Genomic DNA, 19703 nt, shown 5'->3' on the forward strand with positions numbered 1-19703 from the left:
CCAGTTCATGGGGGCACTGGGGAGGGACTTGGGGGGACCCCACGGCGGGGCCGGCCCTGGGCAGGGAGGGCGGGTCCAGGTGGGGAACACTGCCTGCTGCGGGTCTGCCCGGCAACTGGTGAGTCATCAGCCCCGCTCGCTCTCATTGGCTGACTCTTCTCCACCGCGTTCTCTCATTGGCTGAGGAGAGGCCCGGCAGTGCAGAGAAGGAACGGGAGAGATCCCGCCCCGAGCACCGGCACGGGGACAACAGACCCGGCCTGGGCACAGGGAGGGAATTTATTACCAACCAAACCACGGCAGCACCAGGAGAAGGGAAAGAAATCCCTCCAGCACCTTCCCCCACCCAACGGGGATCACCCACAACAGGGTTATCCACCATGGAGAGACGGGGACATCCGAGTTTAGACCAAAGCCAATTTTATTGAGTGTACCAGGTGTTTATACAGGGATTTACTTGTATGGTGCTTATAGAGGGCTCTGTTTTTGGTAACAATTTCCCATTGGTTACACATTCTTCATGACATCACATCACCTGGTAACATTACCTTATCAAAAAGTCTCATACCATATTGCCTGGTCAGTCTTCTTGCCAAGGGAGACTTAAAACTGTGTCTGTGTCTCCCACAGTTTCTGCTCAGTCAGGCCTCAGATATCAGGCCTCTTTATCAGCTCCATTGCTTTACTCTCTGTTTTATTCCCCATACGGGGGCACCAGGGCTCTGCCCAACGGGGGTCACTGGGGATCATCCAGCCCGGATCCTCCCATGGGGGATGGAGCTGCAGCAGCGCACCAAGCTCTTCCCTCACTCTCTTCCCTCACTCCAAGCTCTTCCCTCACTCATGGCACTCACAGGGCTTCCCTCAGTGGTGCCTCCGTTGGTGCTGGGTCAAGTCTGAGCTCCTGGAGAAGCTCTTCCCACACTTCCCACATTCGTAGGGCCTCTCCCCGGTGTGGATGCGCCGGTGCATGGTGAGGCTGGAGTTGTGCTTGAAGCCCTTCCCGCAGTCGGGGCAGCGGAAGGGCCTCTCCTCTGTGTGAATCCGCTCATGTAGGAGGAGATTGGAGCTGGTCCGAAACCTCTTCCCACACTGGGGACACTTGTAGGGCCTCTCCCCAGTGTGGATGCGCTGGTGTGCTTTCAGTTGGGATCTCCACCCAAAGCTCTTCCCACATTCCAAGCACTCATAGGGCCGTTCCCCAGTGTGGATCACCTGGTGTTCGAACAGGCTAGACCTCTGTATGAAGCTCTTCCCACACTTCCCACACTCGTAGGGCCTCTCCCCAGCGTGGATGCGCCGGTGCACCGTGAGGTCAGAGCCTTGCTTGAAGCCCTTCCTGCAGTCAGGGCAGCGGAAGGGCCTCTCCCCTGTGTGACTCCGCTCGTGTCTGAGGAGATTGGAGCTGCTCTGAAACCTCTTCCCACACTCCCCACACTCGTAGGGCCGTTCCCCAGTGTGGATCCTCTGGTGCCGGATGAGGCTGGAGCTCCACCTGAAACCCTTCCCACATTCCAAGCACTTGTGGGGCTTCTCCCTGCCATGAGGCTTCTTCACCAGCTCCAAGCTCTGCCTGGATCTCCGCCCGCCTTCCTGGCTCAGGGGAGCTCTTTCCTCCCCGCAGCTCCCTGGGCTGGGTTTGCAGCTCCTCCTCCTGCAGCATCTCCGGGGCTTTTCCTCCTCCTCCATTCAGCCACACCCTGGAAATGATAAATCCGGGTTAGAGGGAAAAACAAGAGAAGAGCTGCTTGGACTGGAGGTTCCGCCTTGCCCAAGTCCATCCTTGGAAGTCATTGGGAATCTTGTATCTGTAAGAACCTCCAAAACACCAAGATTCAGCCCAAAAGTCCCACAAACTTCAAGACACAAATCAAAAACTCCCTGAACATCACAAGTCAGCAAAAACCTCCTCTACAAGATAAAGATTCAGTTCCCACATAAAACCAAAGCACCAACATTTAGCCCAAGAAAGCTCAGAAACACCAAGATTCACCCCGTGAAAATTGTGGATCCCCCTCCACAGTCACCTGCTGCATGTGGGGGGAGCAGCGCTCCTGGGGCTGGGGGGAGGCTGCAGACACAGGGAGGGGTGGAACCTTCTGCTGCTTCCTCTTTCTGCTCCTCCTCCTCCTCCTGTGTCTCTACTCTTCCTCACACTCCTCTTCCTCCTCCTATTCCTCCTTCTCCTGCACAATCCCACCCTCTGCTGCCACCTGCATCGTTTGACCATTCTGTTCCTCAAGCCTGCTTCTCCTTCCCTTCTCCTCCTGCCCCCAGGCCCAGCACCCACTGCCGGCTCCCTCTTCCCCCCACACCCACAGCATCCCAGCACAGGGGCAGGGATGGAGCTGGGGCAGGTCGGGCTGGGGCAGCGCTGGGCTCTCGGCCGCTCCCGCCCGCACTCGGTCCCCACTGCAGCCGCTCCCGCCAGGACAGCGCGGGGGGGCCCGGCCTTGGCGCTGCCCCACTCCCACCTCCCCAAATTCCCCTCGCGGGGGCCATGGGGCCGAGGGGGGGGCGCAGGTGGGTCCAGGTGGGGAAAGCTGAGATAACTTTAAGAGTGGGTCCCCAAGAAGAAGAATTGGAATTTGTGGTAGACACAGGGGCAAAAAGAACCTTTATGTTAAATATTCCAAAAGGTTATAGTGTAAGCCAAGATACTGTAAAAGTAACAGGACCAAAAGGAGAGAGTTTCACAGTACCCATTATTAAAAATATGGCAATAGAGGGAGAAACTAGATTTTGGATGAGGGATGTTTTCTTGGTCCCAGGAGCAGGTAGCAATTTATTGGGACGAGATTTACAAGTTAAATTAGGAATAGGGGTTGATCCAAAAGATGGGAAGATGACAGCTAGACTTTTAAAACTAGGCCAGGAGGATGGAAGAAGAATTAACAAGGAAGTTTGGGCTGGGGAGGGAAATAGGGGAAGATTAAATATTGACCCCATAAAGATTACAATTGAGGAAAAAAAAATTGTCCCATACGTGTACGGCAGTATCCTGTATCTTTAGAAGGACGGGAATGTTTAAAGCCAGTAATAGAAGGACTAATAAAGGATGGGACATTAGAACCTTGTATGTCTCCCCATAATACCCCAATACTCCCAGTAAAGAAGCCTGATGGGAGCTATAGACTGGTACAAGCCTTAAGGGAGGTTAACAAAAGAACTCAGACCCGCTATCCAGTGGTACCAAATCCTTACACTCTTTTCAGTAAAAGTTCCTCCCCAGCATCAGTGGTTTAGTGTAGTGGACCTTAAAGATGCCTTTTGGGCTTGCCCATTAGCCCAGGAGAGCAAGTTATCTTTGCTTTTGAATGGAAGGACCCACTAACTGGGAGAAAACAGAAATTAAGATGGACAAAACTACCACAGGGGTTTACAGAATCCTCAAACTTATTTGGACAAGCTTTAGAAACAATACTACAAACTTTCCCCACTCCCCCTGGAATACAAGTTATCTAATGCATTGATGATCTTTTACTTTCTGGGAAAGCTGAAGCTGAAGTTAGAGAGGCTACTATAAAGCTTTTGAATTTTCTTGGGGAAAAAGGATTAAAGGTATCAAAAGGGAAGCTGCAATTTGTAGAATAAGAGGTAAAATATCTTGGACACTTGATTAGGAAGGGTAGTTGAAAGCTCAACCCAGAATGAAACACAGGGATTCTATCCCTTCCCCCTCCCCCTTCAAAGGGGGAAATCAGAAAGCTACTCAGATTATTGGGATATTATAAATTGTGGATTGAAGGATATACACAGGCAGTAAAATTTTTGAATAAAAAAATTGACAGAGGGAAATGATATAAAATGGACCAAAAAGGATAATGAAAAACTGAAGAGAGCCTGACAGAGGAATGGTTGAACGACAAGGGACATGACACTGTAAAATTAATCCAAATAGGGAGGGCTACGTGACTGCTGCAAAGTTCGCATGGCCCTGAAGAGTAGATGGTGTGCAGAAAGCAGGATATTGAAACTGCTTGGTATGTAGAAGTAGATAGAGAAGAACAAAGGGGTACTAAGCTGTTCTAACTGCAAGGCCAGCTGGACAGGCATGTATCGATCATAAAGATAGTTTTAAGATAATAGTACAAGTCACATAGCAACCAATCATGAGCTCGGCTTTTGCAATATGTATGAGCTAATTAACGAACATATATAAACTATGTAATCTGTTACAATAAACTGAGACTTGATGATCATGATATCATGAGTCTTGTCTCCCGCGGCATTCCCTCTAACAAAAAACTAAGAAAAATGAAGTTAAAACTAGCCCCAATATCAACTTTAAGCTTACCTGCACTAGCAAAACCCTTTCATCTGTATGTAAATGAAGAAAAGGGGGTAGCTCATAGGGTTTTGTTTCCAGAGTGGGGGAGGAGTAAAGAGACCCGTGGCTTATTTATCAAAGATGTGGGATCCAGTAAATCAAGGCTGGCCAGTGTGTATTCAAGCTATAGCAGCTTCTGCAATCCTGGTAGAGGAAAGTCGTAAACTGACTTTTGGAGGTAAATTAATTGTGTACTAAATTTCTTCCAATTTGCATTGTGATTTTTATCTTGAAATACATAATTTACTGTACTCTAGGATTGAAAAACTAGTTTACAGCTGTGACATGGCAAAACCTGCTATTAATTTGAGTCAATGCAGGCTGTTCAATCAAGTGTTCTCAGTGTGTAAAGTTAAACTAAAGGTAACACCAGCTGCTTGGTAGGTCAATGAGAAACATTTTTCCTTCCAACCAGTCCTTTTTCAAGTACCCAAATGTATTTTGCTTTCTTAGTTTTTTTGTTTTGTTTGTTTGTTAGTTTTTCTGGAAGTGCTAACTACTTGCAGTGCATCTAGAACAGCAATTCAAGTTGTGCATACAAAACACTTGTAAAAAAATAGGGCTCATTTTTTCCCACAATGGGAGGTGGCTACATATAGAAAAAGGAAACCTACAAAGCTAGATGAAGAAAAATTTCAGTATCTTCTACTGTAAACTGTTAATTTGTTACTTTCAGCATCACAGTGGGTGTGTGACACACACATAGGAAAAAGATGGTGAGGGAGATCTCTGTTTACTACACTTTCCTATTTCTTGAATGAGTTAGAGAGCTATGAAGCAACTGTGATTCCTTGTGTGGATTACCCAGGCCTGCAGGGAGGGCTTGGCCATGGTTCCCTCTGTGCTGCAGGCAGCCCTGCAGCGTGGCAGCAGTGGCTTGCCTCTGGTGAGTTTGCAGGCAGGGTGCTCCAGCACTGCAGTGCTCAGGGGCAGTTTCCTACTTTGACATCAAGGTTTAAATTCAGGAGTGCCTCTTCCCATCCAGTTATTTTTTGTACCATAGAAACCTCTTCAGAGAGTGTTTCCTGGCAGTCAAAAAGAGAGTATTGCAGAGATAAATTCCTTACTTGCTGTCTCCCCCAGTGTATCCACATTTTGTCTATTCCCTCTTCAAATTATAGATTGGTAAAACCCATGCTCTGTGTCCTCAGATGCCCTTCCCAAATCAAACCTTGGCTTCTTTGCAAATTATATTGCATGAACAAGGATTGCCTTAAATTTTTTAGTGCAGGCAAGGTCACTTTGGAAGTAAGTTGTGGTTTACCTTGTTCCTACAACCCTTTCAAGCTTGTGAATGGAAAATTGTGACAGCAAAATAAGTCTTTAGTTTTAGCACTGTCAGCTGTGGGTAGCTGGTAGCCCTTGGTGGAGGGTGCTGTGAATTACAGGCCTGCAGAACACACATAACAAAAGTAATTTAATTTGTAAGGAAGTTGAAAAAGGGGGGAGAGGTGATTGGCAGACTCACCTCTCCAGGATGTAGGATTAATGTTAGAAAGTGGACTGATATTGGAATGTGGATGTTGAAATGTGAAGAGAGAAAAAGAGAGCGAAAGAGAGAGAAAGGGAGAAAGAAAAAGAAACAGAGAGGGAGAGCGAAATACACCCCAAAGTCCCCATACCGTCGCTATTTGTAAATTCTCCCCCATTCCTGCTAGACAGAGTGACAACAAGGGGAGGGGAGTGACAAGGACAGAGTCAAAACCAAAGCTGTGAAAAACAGGGAGAGCGGGACCACCAATACAGATAAGATCAAAGCAGAGGTCGCTGACTCTCACAATGTGGTTTATTTTTTTAAACAAGACTTCTTTTCTTTCCTTCTGATTTTTGTTGTTAAGAAGAGAAGGCTTTTGTTCTGAAGAATGGGTCTGTAAGACTAAAACAGATGTTGCCTAAAAAGCAAAAAACCAAGAGATGTGATACATCTCCTGTTAAATTTGGCCTAGTCTTTTTTTATTTAACTACTTATAGCTCACAAGAAGAAGAATTGGCCTCTGCAGCAATTAACACAGCTGGATACAAGAAGAAGAAGCAGATATTGAAAAAGATTGTAGTTAAACCCAGAAAGTTTTGAAGAAAACTAATGGTAAAAGTTAATGCAGTATTGTTTTTCTTTTAACACTGTGCTATTAAGAATTCCTTTCCAGGTACTTCTAAAGCAGCAATCCCAACCATGGAAAAGAGGGTGAATTCATGACAGCAAAATAATAGAATTTGTGAAGAAACGTGAGGAATGGACTATCACATCTAAACTGCGTGATACCAAATTGACTTTCAACCAGGACTGGGTGGTAATGGTTTGGGAAGACCCACATGATCCAAGGCAGGTACAAAGAATAACACCTAACTGAGAAATAAGGCAAAGCTTGCATCACTGGTTCTAAGCCCTGCCTGAATAAGCCCTGAGCCGCCTCCGACACCTCCTTGGCAGAGGAACACTGCCACTTCAAACAGGAGGATCCGGAGTGTTTGAGTCAAAGAGTTCTTATAGTCTGGCCTTAGCCTGTGACTTGTACAGGCAAGAAGGGAAATTACCATTAATACTATGCTGTATACGTTATTTGATTCATCCCCATATTGGACATGACAGGCTGTGTTATAAGTGAATGTTTAAATTATGAGAATAATTGGCATTGTAGTTCACAAAATCTATGTTCTCGTTGCAAGAAGTATTGAGTACTGAATCAATCCCCTATACAGAAAGAACTCAAAAACTGAAGTAATAAATTGGTTTTGTAGATGGGAATTATCAGTGCCTGTGGACTGAGAGATACCTGAGGAATGGTGGAAAACCACAGTTAAAAGGTGTCAAAAACAATTTGCCTAGAAATGAGTAAAAAAGGAGTGACAAGGGAAACAGAGGGCAAGCCTGGGTTGAGCACTGTACTCACCAGCGAGAAGATCACACGTACCTGCTGTGGGCAGCAGCCCCACAGGCAGGGGAGGTGGGGGTATAAGCCAAGCCAGACCTCTGTCATTCCTGTTTCTGTCTCTCATTTGTTGTCTTTTCCCTTCTGAGATAGCAGCAAGATCAGATCGTGTCACAAATGCTACAGAAAGTGTTACATGAAAAGAAACCAAAGTTCCTTTTTGTTACACACCCCCATGTCAACAGCCACTGTTATAACCCATCCAAATTAAGTACCTGCAGGAAAAAGGGGGAAAATTATCACATTACAAAGAACTTAGGGAAAAGTAGTAATACTTGGGGCATGGAATGTCCAAAAGGAGAGAGATGGATTTGTTTTACATTTGATCTTTGAAATATAGTCCAAGATTCGGTAAAGAGACAATTAGTAAACAAAAGGTAAAACAAGCACAGCAGTCTAGCTCTGTATTAACCCCAAATTATATCCTGAATCATATTAAATGACTCCAAGCAGTTATAGAGAAGATAATAAACAAAGCTGCTCAGGCATTGGAATTAATATTGAGTCTGCAAAGCCAAACATCACCTGCAGTGTGTTAAAATATGTTGGCTTTATGCTATTTATTGGCTAAAGAATGGGGTGTACAGATTGTTGAAAATAGATGGCAATGAGGATGTCATCCTGGAAAAAAAAAAAGGATATCAGAAAAAAATTATGACCCAGGTATCAGTCCAAAAATGGGAAAATAATGTTAAAAACTAGCAGGTGAGGTAATGTATTGAGAATGGGATGCTGGAAGAAATTAGGATTCTTCCTTTTATGTGTTACAAGTGTTTTGGCATTTCTTCTTTGTTTAATCCCATGTTTTATTTGATTACCAACAGAGTCCAAAGAATGCAAGAGGATAAGAAATATTGCTCAAACCAAATGAATTATAATGATTAAGAGGTGGGATTGTGAAAAATGCATATTTAAGATTGGCTTTTCGCAAATGTTACAATGAATAATATATATGTAATGTTAGAAAGTTATGCTGTATTAATTCCTGTACGTATTAAGTGTAGTTTTAGGTTACAACATAATGTTAAAATAGAGATCATGTATGTGGGGGGAGTTCTTTTTAGGAATGAGATGCTCCCTTCCAAGAACACCTAAATCTTCCAAAGGAGAGGAATTTATGGCTTCTTATCAGAAGAAGATAATTTCTTCAGGCCTTGCTCAGACTTGAAGACACCAGGGGATTAAAGGAAACAGTTGACATAAAACAGACAGAGTTTCTTGTTTAGAATAGAATGTATGCATAACCATGAAGGATGTATGAATATGCAACAAGTGTATTAGTTTAAGGGTGATTCCTTTGTTCACAAGTCATGCTTTTCTTGGGACGTCTGTAATTCTTTGCTTTCTATTGTCTTGTAATTGTCCTAACTCCAAAATGTATTACTCTAATTGTATTATTATTTTTATAACCATTTTATTATTATGATACTTATAAAATTTTAAAAACAAAATGATTGAAATTTTTCAAAATTTACAAAACTAGATGAGATTTAAAAGTGACCCTTTAACTCATAAACAATAAATAGATGATTTGAAGGGGAAAAAAAAAAGCAGCAGGTTGTGGGGGGGGGGCACAAGTGAGGCTGCTGAAGGCTGCTGTGGAAGAGAAGCTGCATTCCAGGCACCCAGAAGGAACTTCAGAAATGCAAATTAACACTGCTGGGGCAAAGTGGGGACAAAGTACCTGGCTCTTCTTGCCTGGGGCAGGAATTGGCTGATTCCCTCTGCCCCTCACCCCAAGCTCTGCCTGCTTGCAGGGATGGAATCTGCACAGCTGAAGGCAGAGCCCATGCTGAGGATCTCTGACTCTGCAACAGAAACGGCTGAAGCTGCAAAGGGAAACAGCAAATGGAGAATGTTGGGAAAACTGCACTAAAATAAGGGGGGGATCATCCCTCTGCCCACTCCAACATCTGCTGTCACTGTCTGTGCTGTACAGGGTGTATCAGAGCACTGGGCTTTTGCTATAACAAGTTCAGGAGTAAGAAAAAAAATGGTCAATTGATGCAGCCCCAGATTGAGGGAGCACCCAAACGTGGGGAAAAGATGAAGGGCCAGCAGAACATATCCTACAACACCATGGACCAGGCCCTGGGAACCAAAATGATTTTGTGAAAAATGCATGTTATATGGCTCTACGCAGATAGTTACTATATGTATTATGTTATATTGATAACTTGTGCTGTATTAACATTTTAATAGTATGGTAAACGTAGCTTTGTAGATAAAATGAAGCTTTAGTAGTTAAAAGAGAAAATATGCATGGGGGGGGGGGTTAGGAAATGAGAACACCTAAATTCGCTCTAGGAACACCTAAATTCTCCAGACAAGAGGAATTTATGGTTTTCTTACTAGAAGAAGCTAATTTCTTCAGGCCATGCTCAGACTGGAGGATGCCACAGGGATTAAAAAAAACAGCTGACATACAACAGACAGAGTTTCTTGTTTGAAATAGAATGTATGCATAACCATGAAGGATATATGAATATGCAACAGTGTATTTTTTTAGCGGTGATTCCTTTATTCACAAGGTATGCTTGTTGTGGCTTAAGTGCCCAAGAGAGCATCCAGACATCTGTAAGTCTTTGTTTTTATTGTCTTGCAATTGTCCTAACTCTAAATTTTAATTAGTCTAATTGTATTCCTACTTTTATAACCATTTTACTAGTATTAAACTTCTAACATTTAAAAAACCAAGTGATTGGCATTTTTCACAAATTCCTATCAGGAAACAGAGAAACAATTTATCATTTCAATGGCATCATTAGATTACAAGCTGTCCTCAGAATAAGAAACAACCAGACAGCTCCAGCTCCTGACCTTCCTGCCGACCAAGCCACTGAAATGAGGAACACAACATTTCACCAGGGGATGGGATCAGATTATCTGTGTGCAGAAAAAACAGGAGTTTGTGGAAAACTCAGTGACTCAAACTGATGTTGGCAAAGAGATGACAAGAGAAAACTGCTAAAAAAGCTAACAAAGCAAATAGGAGAGCACTTTATGAATTGGTCCAAATATGGAAAGGATGGGAATGGGATATGGTTCCCCGGCTCCCCAGCACACCAGGGGTCAAACGAATGTGGCTTCTCCTCTTCTGTGCTGCAGCAACTCTCATCTTTTTACCATGCTCCACACCTTGGCAGTGCAGCTCATCCAGCAGCTGAGCCAGGGCATGCAGGTGGCAGCCAGGCCTCCTGATCCACAAACGGCTACAAAAGGACAGGGAATGAGGACACCGAGAATAATCCCAAAACCAAAGAGGACCCGAGAAGAACAAAACAGAGTCAAGGAGTGAATCTGCCTGGAGATAGGGCCAGGCACTTGTAGAGAAGGGGAGAAACCATCAGTTCCAATAAATGTTCCAAATTGACCCAGACAGCTGCTCAAAGTCCCGCTACATTCCCGCACTTTGAGGAGAAGAACAAAGACTTAACAGAGCCATGAATATCGGCTGTTCTACAAAAGGAGGGTGCACATTAACGAGGACAGGCTCCAGGCGCATCGGGAAGTCGGAACCTTCCAAGGAACTCAGCCGGTGGGCAAAGGCAGAGGGAGATGCGGCCGGGAAAATGAGGATAAAAAGGAGGCTGCGGACTACGAGCACGGCAGAGAGCGCACGGCAAATGCCCCACGGCCTCTGCCCCTGCTCGGCAATAAAGTCACTTTGACAGGACTCCTCGCTCTCCTCCGGGCACACAAACCTCCGGCGACGGGAATTTCCCCGCCCGCTCCCGGCCGCGGGGCAGCCCCTCTGTCCTACCCACAGCAGCCGGGCCGAGCCAGCGCTGCTCCGGCAGCGGCTCCTGCCCGGCCCCGGCGGGAAGGAGACCGCGGGCAGCCGCTCCCGCAGCGCCCTCAGCCCGGGGCCGGCACGGGCCGGACACGGCACCGGCGAGCCGCCGGAGCCCCCTGCCGCCCCCTCCGCCCGCAGCCAGCCCCGAGCCCCCGCAGAGCCCAGCGCGGCTCCCACCTGCGCCGGGGCCGCCTCCGAGCTCCGCCGCCGCCGCCTCACCGCGCTCCGGCCGCTGCCGCCGCTGCCGGGCCCGCACAGCCGCTCGGCCAATGGCGGCGCTGCGCGGCCACGGCCGCCCTCAGCCCGCCGCCGGGGCCGCGCCGCGTCCCGCTCCCACCAATCAGCGCGCCGCAACCGCGACTGACGGCACCGGCGGCCAATGGCAGCGAGCTCGGGGCGGGCTCTGCGCACGGCCCCGCCTCGCCCCGCGCTCTCGGCGCCCCCGGGCTGCGTGAGGGGAAAGCCGGAGATGAGCAACAGCCCCGGCACGGGCCCGGGCCCGAGCCGGGATTGAGCTGCCCACACAAACAAACTTCTCCGCGCCTCCCGCCACGGCTTTCCCGGCCCTGCGCCTCCCGTGCCTCCGCCTCTGCGGGAAGCCCAGGAGCCTCACTTCTCCTGCCCCTCGTTAGCGCATCAGTGCTTCGCTTTGATTTCCCCCGAAAAGGGAAACCTGCCCGAAGCCCTGTGGGTGGGTGGGGCAGGGGAGAGATTTCTGTCAGAAAACTCCAAAGACTCGGAGCAGGAGAAGGAGAAGTCAGTGCAGAGCCTTAAATGCAGCTTTCCCCACGCCTCCCTGCTCCCAGCTGCACCTCCTCCCCCGGCAGGGCAGGAGACAGGGAATGGGGCCATGCTCAGCTCATCCCCCGGGGCTTCTCCCTCTGCTCAGGGACAGGAGTCGTTCCCTGCTGCACCCTGCGCTCTCTCCCGGCCGAGACTTCTCCAGGAACTTCTCGGAGCGGAGTCCATCCCCTGGGCACAGCCCCCTCCGAGTGCTGCAGCGTGGGTCACTGTGCCACGGGCTCAGTCCTGCCAGGACAGGCTGCTCCAGCGGGGCCCCTCTGCCCGCGGGCTCACAGCCTCCTCTCAGGCATCGCCGAGCTCCAGCCCGGCTCCTGCAGGGGCTGCAGGGGATCTCTGCATCCCCATGGACCTGCAGGGGATCTCTGCATCCCCTTGGACCTGCAGGGAGATTTCCGCAGCCCCATTGTAATATATGTTATGGAATAATTCGTGCTTATGTAAAATATGCATCAAGTCAGTTGTGCTTGTAGAAAGAGATTCTTAAAGTTTTAAATGACCAGTGGCTGCAGCCGGGGCTTGAGAAACCACTGTTGGCAGAGAAAGAAAGACCTAATTTACAAATGAAAAAAGGTATCTCGGTGCAGAAATGGGCCCTTTCCGGGGACAATCCAGGAGACACCCAACGTTTAACCCCTGGTCTGCCGGGGAGCCAGAAAACCGTGTCTCATTCCCATCCTTTCCATGCTTGGACCAATACAGAAATTGCTTTCCTATTTCCTTTATTATCTTTTTCAACACTTTCCCCTTGTCATCTCTTTGCCAGCAGCAGTTTGAGTCATTTAGTTTTCCTCAAACTGCTTTTTTTCCTGCTAACAGATAATCTGATCCCATCCCCATGTGAAATGTTGTGTTCCTCATTTCAGTGGCTTGGTCGGCAGAAAGGTCAGGAGCTGGAGCTGTCTGGCTGGTTCTTATTGCGAGGACAGCTTTTAATCTAATGATGCCATTGAAATGATAAATTGTTTCTCTGTCTCCTGATAGGAATTTGTGAAAAATGCCAATCACTTGGTTTTTAGAATTTTAAAAGATTAATAATTAAAAAATGGTGAAAAAATAGGAATAGAATTAGACTGATAAAAATTTATAGTTAAGACAATTACAAGACAATAAAAAAGAAAGAATATCTGAGGTCCAGATGCTCTCAGGCACTTAAGCCAAGATGAATGTACCTTGTGAACAATTGAATCACCCCTAAAACAATACACTGTTGCATATTCATATATCCTTCGTGGTTATGCATACATTATATTTGAAACAAAAAACTCTGCCTGTTGTATGTCAACTGTTTTCTTTAATCCCCACGGGGTCTTCGAGTCTGAGCAAGGCGTGAAGAAATCAGCTTCTTCTAATAAGAAAACTATAAATTGCTCTTCTCTGGAGAATTTGCATGTTCCTTGAAGCGAGTATCTCATTCCTTAAACCCCCCGCCCCCCACACACATACATAGTTTCTTTTTTAACTACTAAAGCTTCATTTTATCTACAAAGCTACATTTACCATACTGTTATATGTAGCAGATATAATTGGCGCCATTTCTAATATGATATATGTGACATTGAATATTTGTTAGATTTGTTAGAACACTCTAACACTCTACACGTTTTTATTAGGATTCCCCCCCACCCTCGCAGGTGAGACCGGGTGTATATTGGAAACTGATTTACAAGTAAGAAGGTGCGGCTCCCCACGAGATGGGCCATAGCTGGGGAGATACAGGAACCCCCGGTGCTGATCCTTGCCTGAAGGACCCGAGATGGATATCATGGAAATCCTTGGGCAGACACAGGTGAATGCAGCGTTCCCTCCCGTAAATTTCATCAAGGGATTCAACAAACTCCAGACACTGAATTGTTCTCCCTCATCACCAAAGCAGAAAATCTTATTAACATGTGGACTCTTAATGGAAGAAAAGACTGACTGCTGAAATCTTGGCCTCAGGCAGAATTTTCCCTATAAAAACCGCTTGTGCCAGGATGGAGGTGTGTGGGCATAGAGGAAAACCTCTGCTGAGGCTGACCTCTTTGTTGCACACCCAGGGCCGACCCCGGGCTCCACTCTGTTCTTTCCTTGTGGCTGGCTAGGTAGAATTTGATTGCAAAATAAATATTTTAGTTTTTCATATTAATTTGTCTAGACAAACTTTCATTTATAACAGTTGTAATACATAAAAGGAAGAATCTCCATTTCTTCCACCATCCCATGCTCAATTACCCCATTAGTTAGTTTTTAACACTGTTTTCCCATTTTTGGATTGGTGTCTGGGTTGTTTTTTTCTAGGATGACCTCCCCGTTGTCATCTATTTTCAACAATCTGATATATTAAACTTTCCACAAACACCCCTTCATTAGCCAATAAATAGTCTAAAGCCAAACTATTCTGGTACACTGCAGTTTTTGTTTGGCCTTTATGATTTGATATTAATTCCAGTGCCTGAGCAGCTTTGTTTGTTATCTCCTCTATAACAGCGTGGAGGCCTATAATATGATGCAGTGTATAATTTGAAGTCAATACAGAGCTAGATTGCTGTGCTGGTTTCACCTTTTTGTTTATTAATTGTCTTTATACCAAATCTTGGACTATATCTCTAAGATCAAATGTAAAACAAATCCATCTCTCTCCTTTTGGACATTCAATGCCCCATCTATTATCACATTTTCCTAATTTCCTTGTAATCCAATATTTTTCCCCATTTTGCCTGCAGGTACTCAATTTGGGTGAGTCTGTGGCTGTTGACATGGGTGTGTGTAACAAAAAGGAACTTTGGTTTCTTTCCATGTAACACTTTCTGTAACATTTGTGACACGATCTTGCTGCTATCTCAGAAGGGAAAAGACAACAAATGAGAGACAGAAACAGGAATGACAGAGGTCTGGCATGGCTTATACCCCCACCTCCCCTGCCTGTGGGGTTGCTGCCCACAGCAGGTACGTGTGATCTTCTCGCTGGTGAGTACAGTGCTCAATCCAGGCTTGCCCTCTGTTTCCCTTGTCACTCCTTTTTACTGATATTTTTAGGCAAGTCCTTTTTGACACTCCTTAACTGTGGTTTCACATTGTTCCTCAGGTATCTCTCAGTCAACAGGCACTAATAATTCCGATCCACAAAACAGAGTTATTACTTCAGTTGTTTTGAGTTCTATCTGTATTGGGAATTGATTCAGTACTGATACCTCTTGCAACAAGAACATAGATTTTGTGAGATACAACACCAATTATTCCCATAATTTTAATATTCACTTGTAACCCTGCTAGCGTGTCCAGTATTGGGATGAATCACATAAAGTATACAGTATAGCACTGATGGCAATTTCCTTTCTTCCCTGTACAAACCACAGGCTAAGGCCAGACTATAAGAACTCTTTGACTCAAACACTCCCGATCCTCCTGTTTGAAGTGGCAGTGTTCCTCTGCCAAGGAGGTGTCGGAGGCGTCTCAGGGCTTATTCAGGCAGGGCTTAGAACCAGTGATGCAAGCTTTGCCTTATTTCTCAGTTAGGTGTTATTCTTTGTACCTGCCTTGGATCATGTGGGTCTTCCCAAACCATTACCACCCAGTCCTGGTTGAAAGTCAATTTGGTGTCACCAGTTTAGATGTGATAGTCCATTCCTCACGTTTCTTCACAAGTCCTCTGCCTCTGTTTCCCACTTTCTCTAACAACCTGAATACCACCTTCTTTCAACTACTTAAAAAGTCCTTTCTCTCACAATACCATTCAACACAATCCACCTCCCTCCAAGGAGATAAAGTAAAGCTCAAAATAAACAATCTACATTATATACACTTCCATTAATCTACATTTACTCACTTTTATTTTTCACTCACTCTCACATACAACAAGAAGATACCTTTCACTTTCAAACAGTCTACATTACATATCTACATCCTGAGTGCTCATGGAATGTTAATCCATCAACCCAGCATGTTTAATCCTGGATGTCTCTCAACCCAGCAGAATTTTAGGTGTTAATGTTACTGTTGTCCAACCCCAGATCCCCGTGGGCATAACCTCAATCTGGCAACCCTGGGTGCTCTTGGAATGCAAATCCCTTAACCCAGCAGGTTTAATCCTGGATGCTCTTGGGCACGCTTATCCCTCAATCCAGCAGAATTTTTTGGGGCCCCTTATTTTTTCTTTTTTTTTTTTTTAATTTTTTTCCCCTGTTTTTCCACTGCCAGGAAAACTTTTGGCTTCTCTCCACGAGGTTCCACTTCTTCCCTAAGACCCAGTCCCAGTTTCCCCGGGGTGGGGGGGATTCTCTCTTTTTTATCACTCCCTTGGTCTCTTTACTGGCCGCTTTTCTCACGAAAAAGACAAAACACAGCATGAGAGACTGCAGCAATCACTCATTCCCCCCTTATCCACCCCATCCCAACAAATACTCACCTGTCCTTTGTCCTTGGGTCTTGGTTCTTCGTGTACACTTTAGTCTCAGGGGCTAATTACCGCGGTTTTAGGTAACCCTTTCCCTTTTTTTTGTTTTATTGTCTCCTTTTGCCCATGGATCATAACTTGTGTCTGTGGTCACACACCAGGGGAACAGAGTGAGGCTGCCTAAATAGGGCAGGACCCGTCTTCCTCACCCTGACTCTCCTCAGGCCCCGGCAGAGAGGTGTTAGAAACCATCTTTGCCACCATAGTTGTGAAAAATGCCAATCACTTGGCCTTGAAAATTTTAATAATAATAACATAGTTATTAAAATACTAATACAATTAGAGTGATAAAAATTTAGAGTTAGGACAATTAAACACAATAAAAACCAAAGACTTAAGGATGTCTGGATGCTCTTGGGAACTTAAGCCACAACATGCATACTTTGTGAACAAAGGGATCACCCTTAAAATTACACTATTGCATATTCATATATCCTTCATGGTTATGCATACATTCTGTTTAAAACAAGACACTCTGACTGTTCTATGACAAGTGTTTCCTTTAATCTCCATGGCGTCTTTGAGTCTGAGCAAGGAGTGAAGAAATTTGCTTCTTCTGATAAGAAAACCATAATTTCCTATTCACTGGAAGACTTAGGTGTTCTGTGATGGTTACCTCAAAGCGAGTATCTCATGCCTTAAAAGAAAAGCCACATAGATATTTTATGTTTTAACTACTAAAGCTTCATTTTAATTATGAAACTACATTTACCATGCTAGTAAAATGTTAATACAGCACTACTAATTAAACTAACATATATGCATTCTTCATGTTGGGTGTCTGCTGGATTTTCCCCGGAAAGGACCCATCTCTGCACAAAGCCACCTTTTTTCATTTCTAAATTAAGTCTTTCTTTCTCTGCCAACTGTGGTTTCTCCACCCCGGCTGCAGCCACTGGTCATTTAAAACTTTAAGAATCTTTTTGTACAAGCACAACTGACTTGATGTATATTTTACATAAGAACGAATTATTCCACAACATATATTAGAATGGGGCTGCAGAGACCCACCTGCAGATCCATGGGGCTGCAGAGACCCACCTGCAGGTCCATGGGGATGCAGAGATCCCCTGCAGTTCCATGGGGATGCAGAGATCCCCATGCAGGTCCAGGGGGATGCAGAGATCCCCTGCAGGTCCATGGGGGTGCAGAGATCCCCTGCAGCCCCTGCAGGAGCCGGGCTGGAGCTCGGCGATGCCTGAGAGGAGGCTGTGAGCCCGCGGGCAGAGGGGCCCCGCTGGAGCAGCCTGTCCTGGCAGGACTGAGCCCGTGGCACAGTGACCCACGCTGCAGCACTCGGAGGGGGCTGTGCCCAGGGGATGGACTCCGCTCCGAGAAGTTCCTGGAGAAGTCTCGGCCGGGAGAGAGCGCAGGGTGCAGCAGGGAACGACTCCTGTCCCTGAGCAGAGGGAGAAGCCCCGGGGGATGAGCTGAGCATGGCCCCATTCCCTGTCTCCTGCCCTGCCGGGGGAGGAGGTGCAGCTGGGAGCAGGGAGGCGTGGGGAAAGCTGCATTTAAGGCTCTGCACTGACTTCTCCTTCTCCTGCTCCGAGTCTTTGGAGTTTTCCGCCAGAAATCTCTCCCCTGCCCCACCCACCCACAGGGCTTCGGGCAGGTTTCCCTTTTTGGGGGAAATCAAAGCGAAGCTCTGATGCGCTAACGAGGGGCAGGAGAAGTGAGGCTCCTGGGCTTCCCGCAGAGGCGGAGGCACGGGAGGCGCAGGGCCGGGAAAGCCGTGGCGGGAGGCGCGGAGAAGTTTGTTTGTGTGGGCAGCTCAATCCCGGCTCGGGCCGGGCCCGTGCCGGGGCTGTTCCTCATCTCCGGCTTTCCCCTCACGCAGCCCGGGGGCGCCGAGAGCGCGGGGCGAGGCGGGGCCGTGCGCAGAGCCCGCCCCGAGCTCGCTGCCATTGGCCGCCGGTGCCGTCAGTCGCGGTTGCGGCGCGCTGATTGGTGGGAGCGGGACGCGGCGCGGCCCCGGCGGCGGGCTGAGGGCGGCCGTGGCCGCGCAGCGCCGCCATTGGCCGAGCGGCTGTGCGGGCCCGGCAGCGGCGGCAGCGGCCGGAGCGCGGTGAGGCGGCGGCGGCGGAGCTCGGAGGCGGCCCCGGCGCAGGTGGGAGCCGCGCTGGGCTCTGCGGGGGCTCGGGGCCGGCTGCGGGCGGAGGGGGCGGCAGGGGGCTCCGGCGGCTCGCCGGTGCCGTGTCCGGCCCGTGCCGGCCCCGGGCTGAGGGCGCTGCGGGAGCGGCTGCCCGCGGTCTCCTTCCCGCCGGGGCCGGGCAGGAGCCGCTGCCGGAGCAGCGCTGGCTCGGCCCGGCTGCTGTGGGTAGGACAGAGGGGCTGCCCCGCGGCCGGGAGCGGGCGGGGAAATTCCCGTCGCCGGAGGTTTGTGTGCCCGGAGGAGAGCGAGGAGTCCTGTCAAAGTGACTTTATTGCCGAGCAGGGGCAGAGGCCGTGGGGCATTTGCCGTGCGCTCTCTGCCGTGCTCGTAGTCCGCAGCCTCCTTTTTATCCTCATTTTCCCGGCCGCATCTCCCTCTGCCTTTGCCCACCGGCTGAGTTCCTTGGAAGGTTCCGACTTCCCGATGCGCCTGGAGCCTGTCCTCGTTAATGTGCACCCTCCTTTTGTAGAACAGCCGATATTCATGGCTCTGTTAAGTCTTTGTTCTTCTCCTCGAAGTTCGGGAATGCAGCGGGACTTTGAGCAGCTGTCTGGGTCAATTTGGAACATTTTTGGAACTGATGGTTTCTCCCCTTCTCTACAAGTGCCTGGCCCTATCTCCAGGCAGATTCACTCCTTGACTCTGTTTTGTTCTTCCCGGGTCCTCTTTGGTTTTGGGATTATTCTCGGTGCCCTCATTCCCTGTCCTTTTGTAGCCGTTTGTGGATCAGGAGGCCTGGCTGCCACCTGCATGCCCTGGCTCAGCTGCTGGATGAGCTGCACTGCCAAGGTGTGGAGCATGGTAAAAAGATGAGAGTTGCTGCAGCACAGAAGAGGAGAAACAGCATTCCTTTAACCCCTGGTGTGCCTGGGAGCCACGAAAACTTGTCCCATTTCCATCTTTTCCATGTCTGACGAATACATAAACTGCTCTCCTATTTCCTTTGTTAGCTTTTTCACCACTTTTCCCTTGCATCTCTTTACCAGCAGCAGTTTGAGACACTTAGTTTTCCACAAACTCCTCCTTTTTCTGCTAAGAGATAATCTGATCCCATCCCCTCGTGAAATGTTGTGTTCCTCATTTTAGTGGCTTGGTCGGCAGGAAGTTCAGGAGCTGGAGCTGTCTGGTTGGTTCTTATTCTGAGGACAGCTTGATATCTAATAATGCCATTGAAATGATAAATGGGTTCTCTGCCTCCTGATATGAATTGGTTCGGGCTCCCAGGGGCTGGTCCATGGTGTTGTAGGATTTGTTTT

At 47.6% G+C, this 19703-nt stretch overlaps 1 protein-coding gene across 1 annotated transcript in view; it reads right to left on the reverse strand.

The window, feature by feature from the left end:
• Positions 1-352: 352 nt before the first annotated feature.
• Positions 353-19703, reverse strand: part of LOC144247621 (uncharacterized) — a 334658-nt gene continuing 315307 nt past the window's right edge. Inside the window, exon 8 of the mRNA XM_077788930.1 lies at positions 353-1465. Within this exon, the coding sequence (XP_077645056.1) occupies positions 865-1465 (601 nt within the window). The 3' untranslated portion in view covers positions 353-864. The remainder of the gene's footprint in view (positions 1466-19703) is intronic.

This window comes from Lonchura striata, chromosome 29, assembly GCF_046129695.1.
Source record: "Lonchura striata isolate bLonStr1 chromosome 29, bLonStr1.mat, whole genome shotgun sequence".
Classification (NCBI taxonomy): Eukaryota; Metazoa; Chordata; class Aves; order Passeriformes; family Estrildidae; genus Lonchura; species Lonchura striata.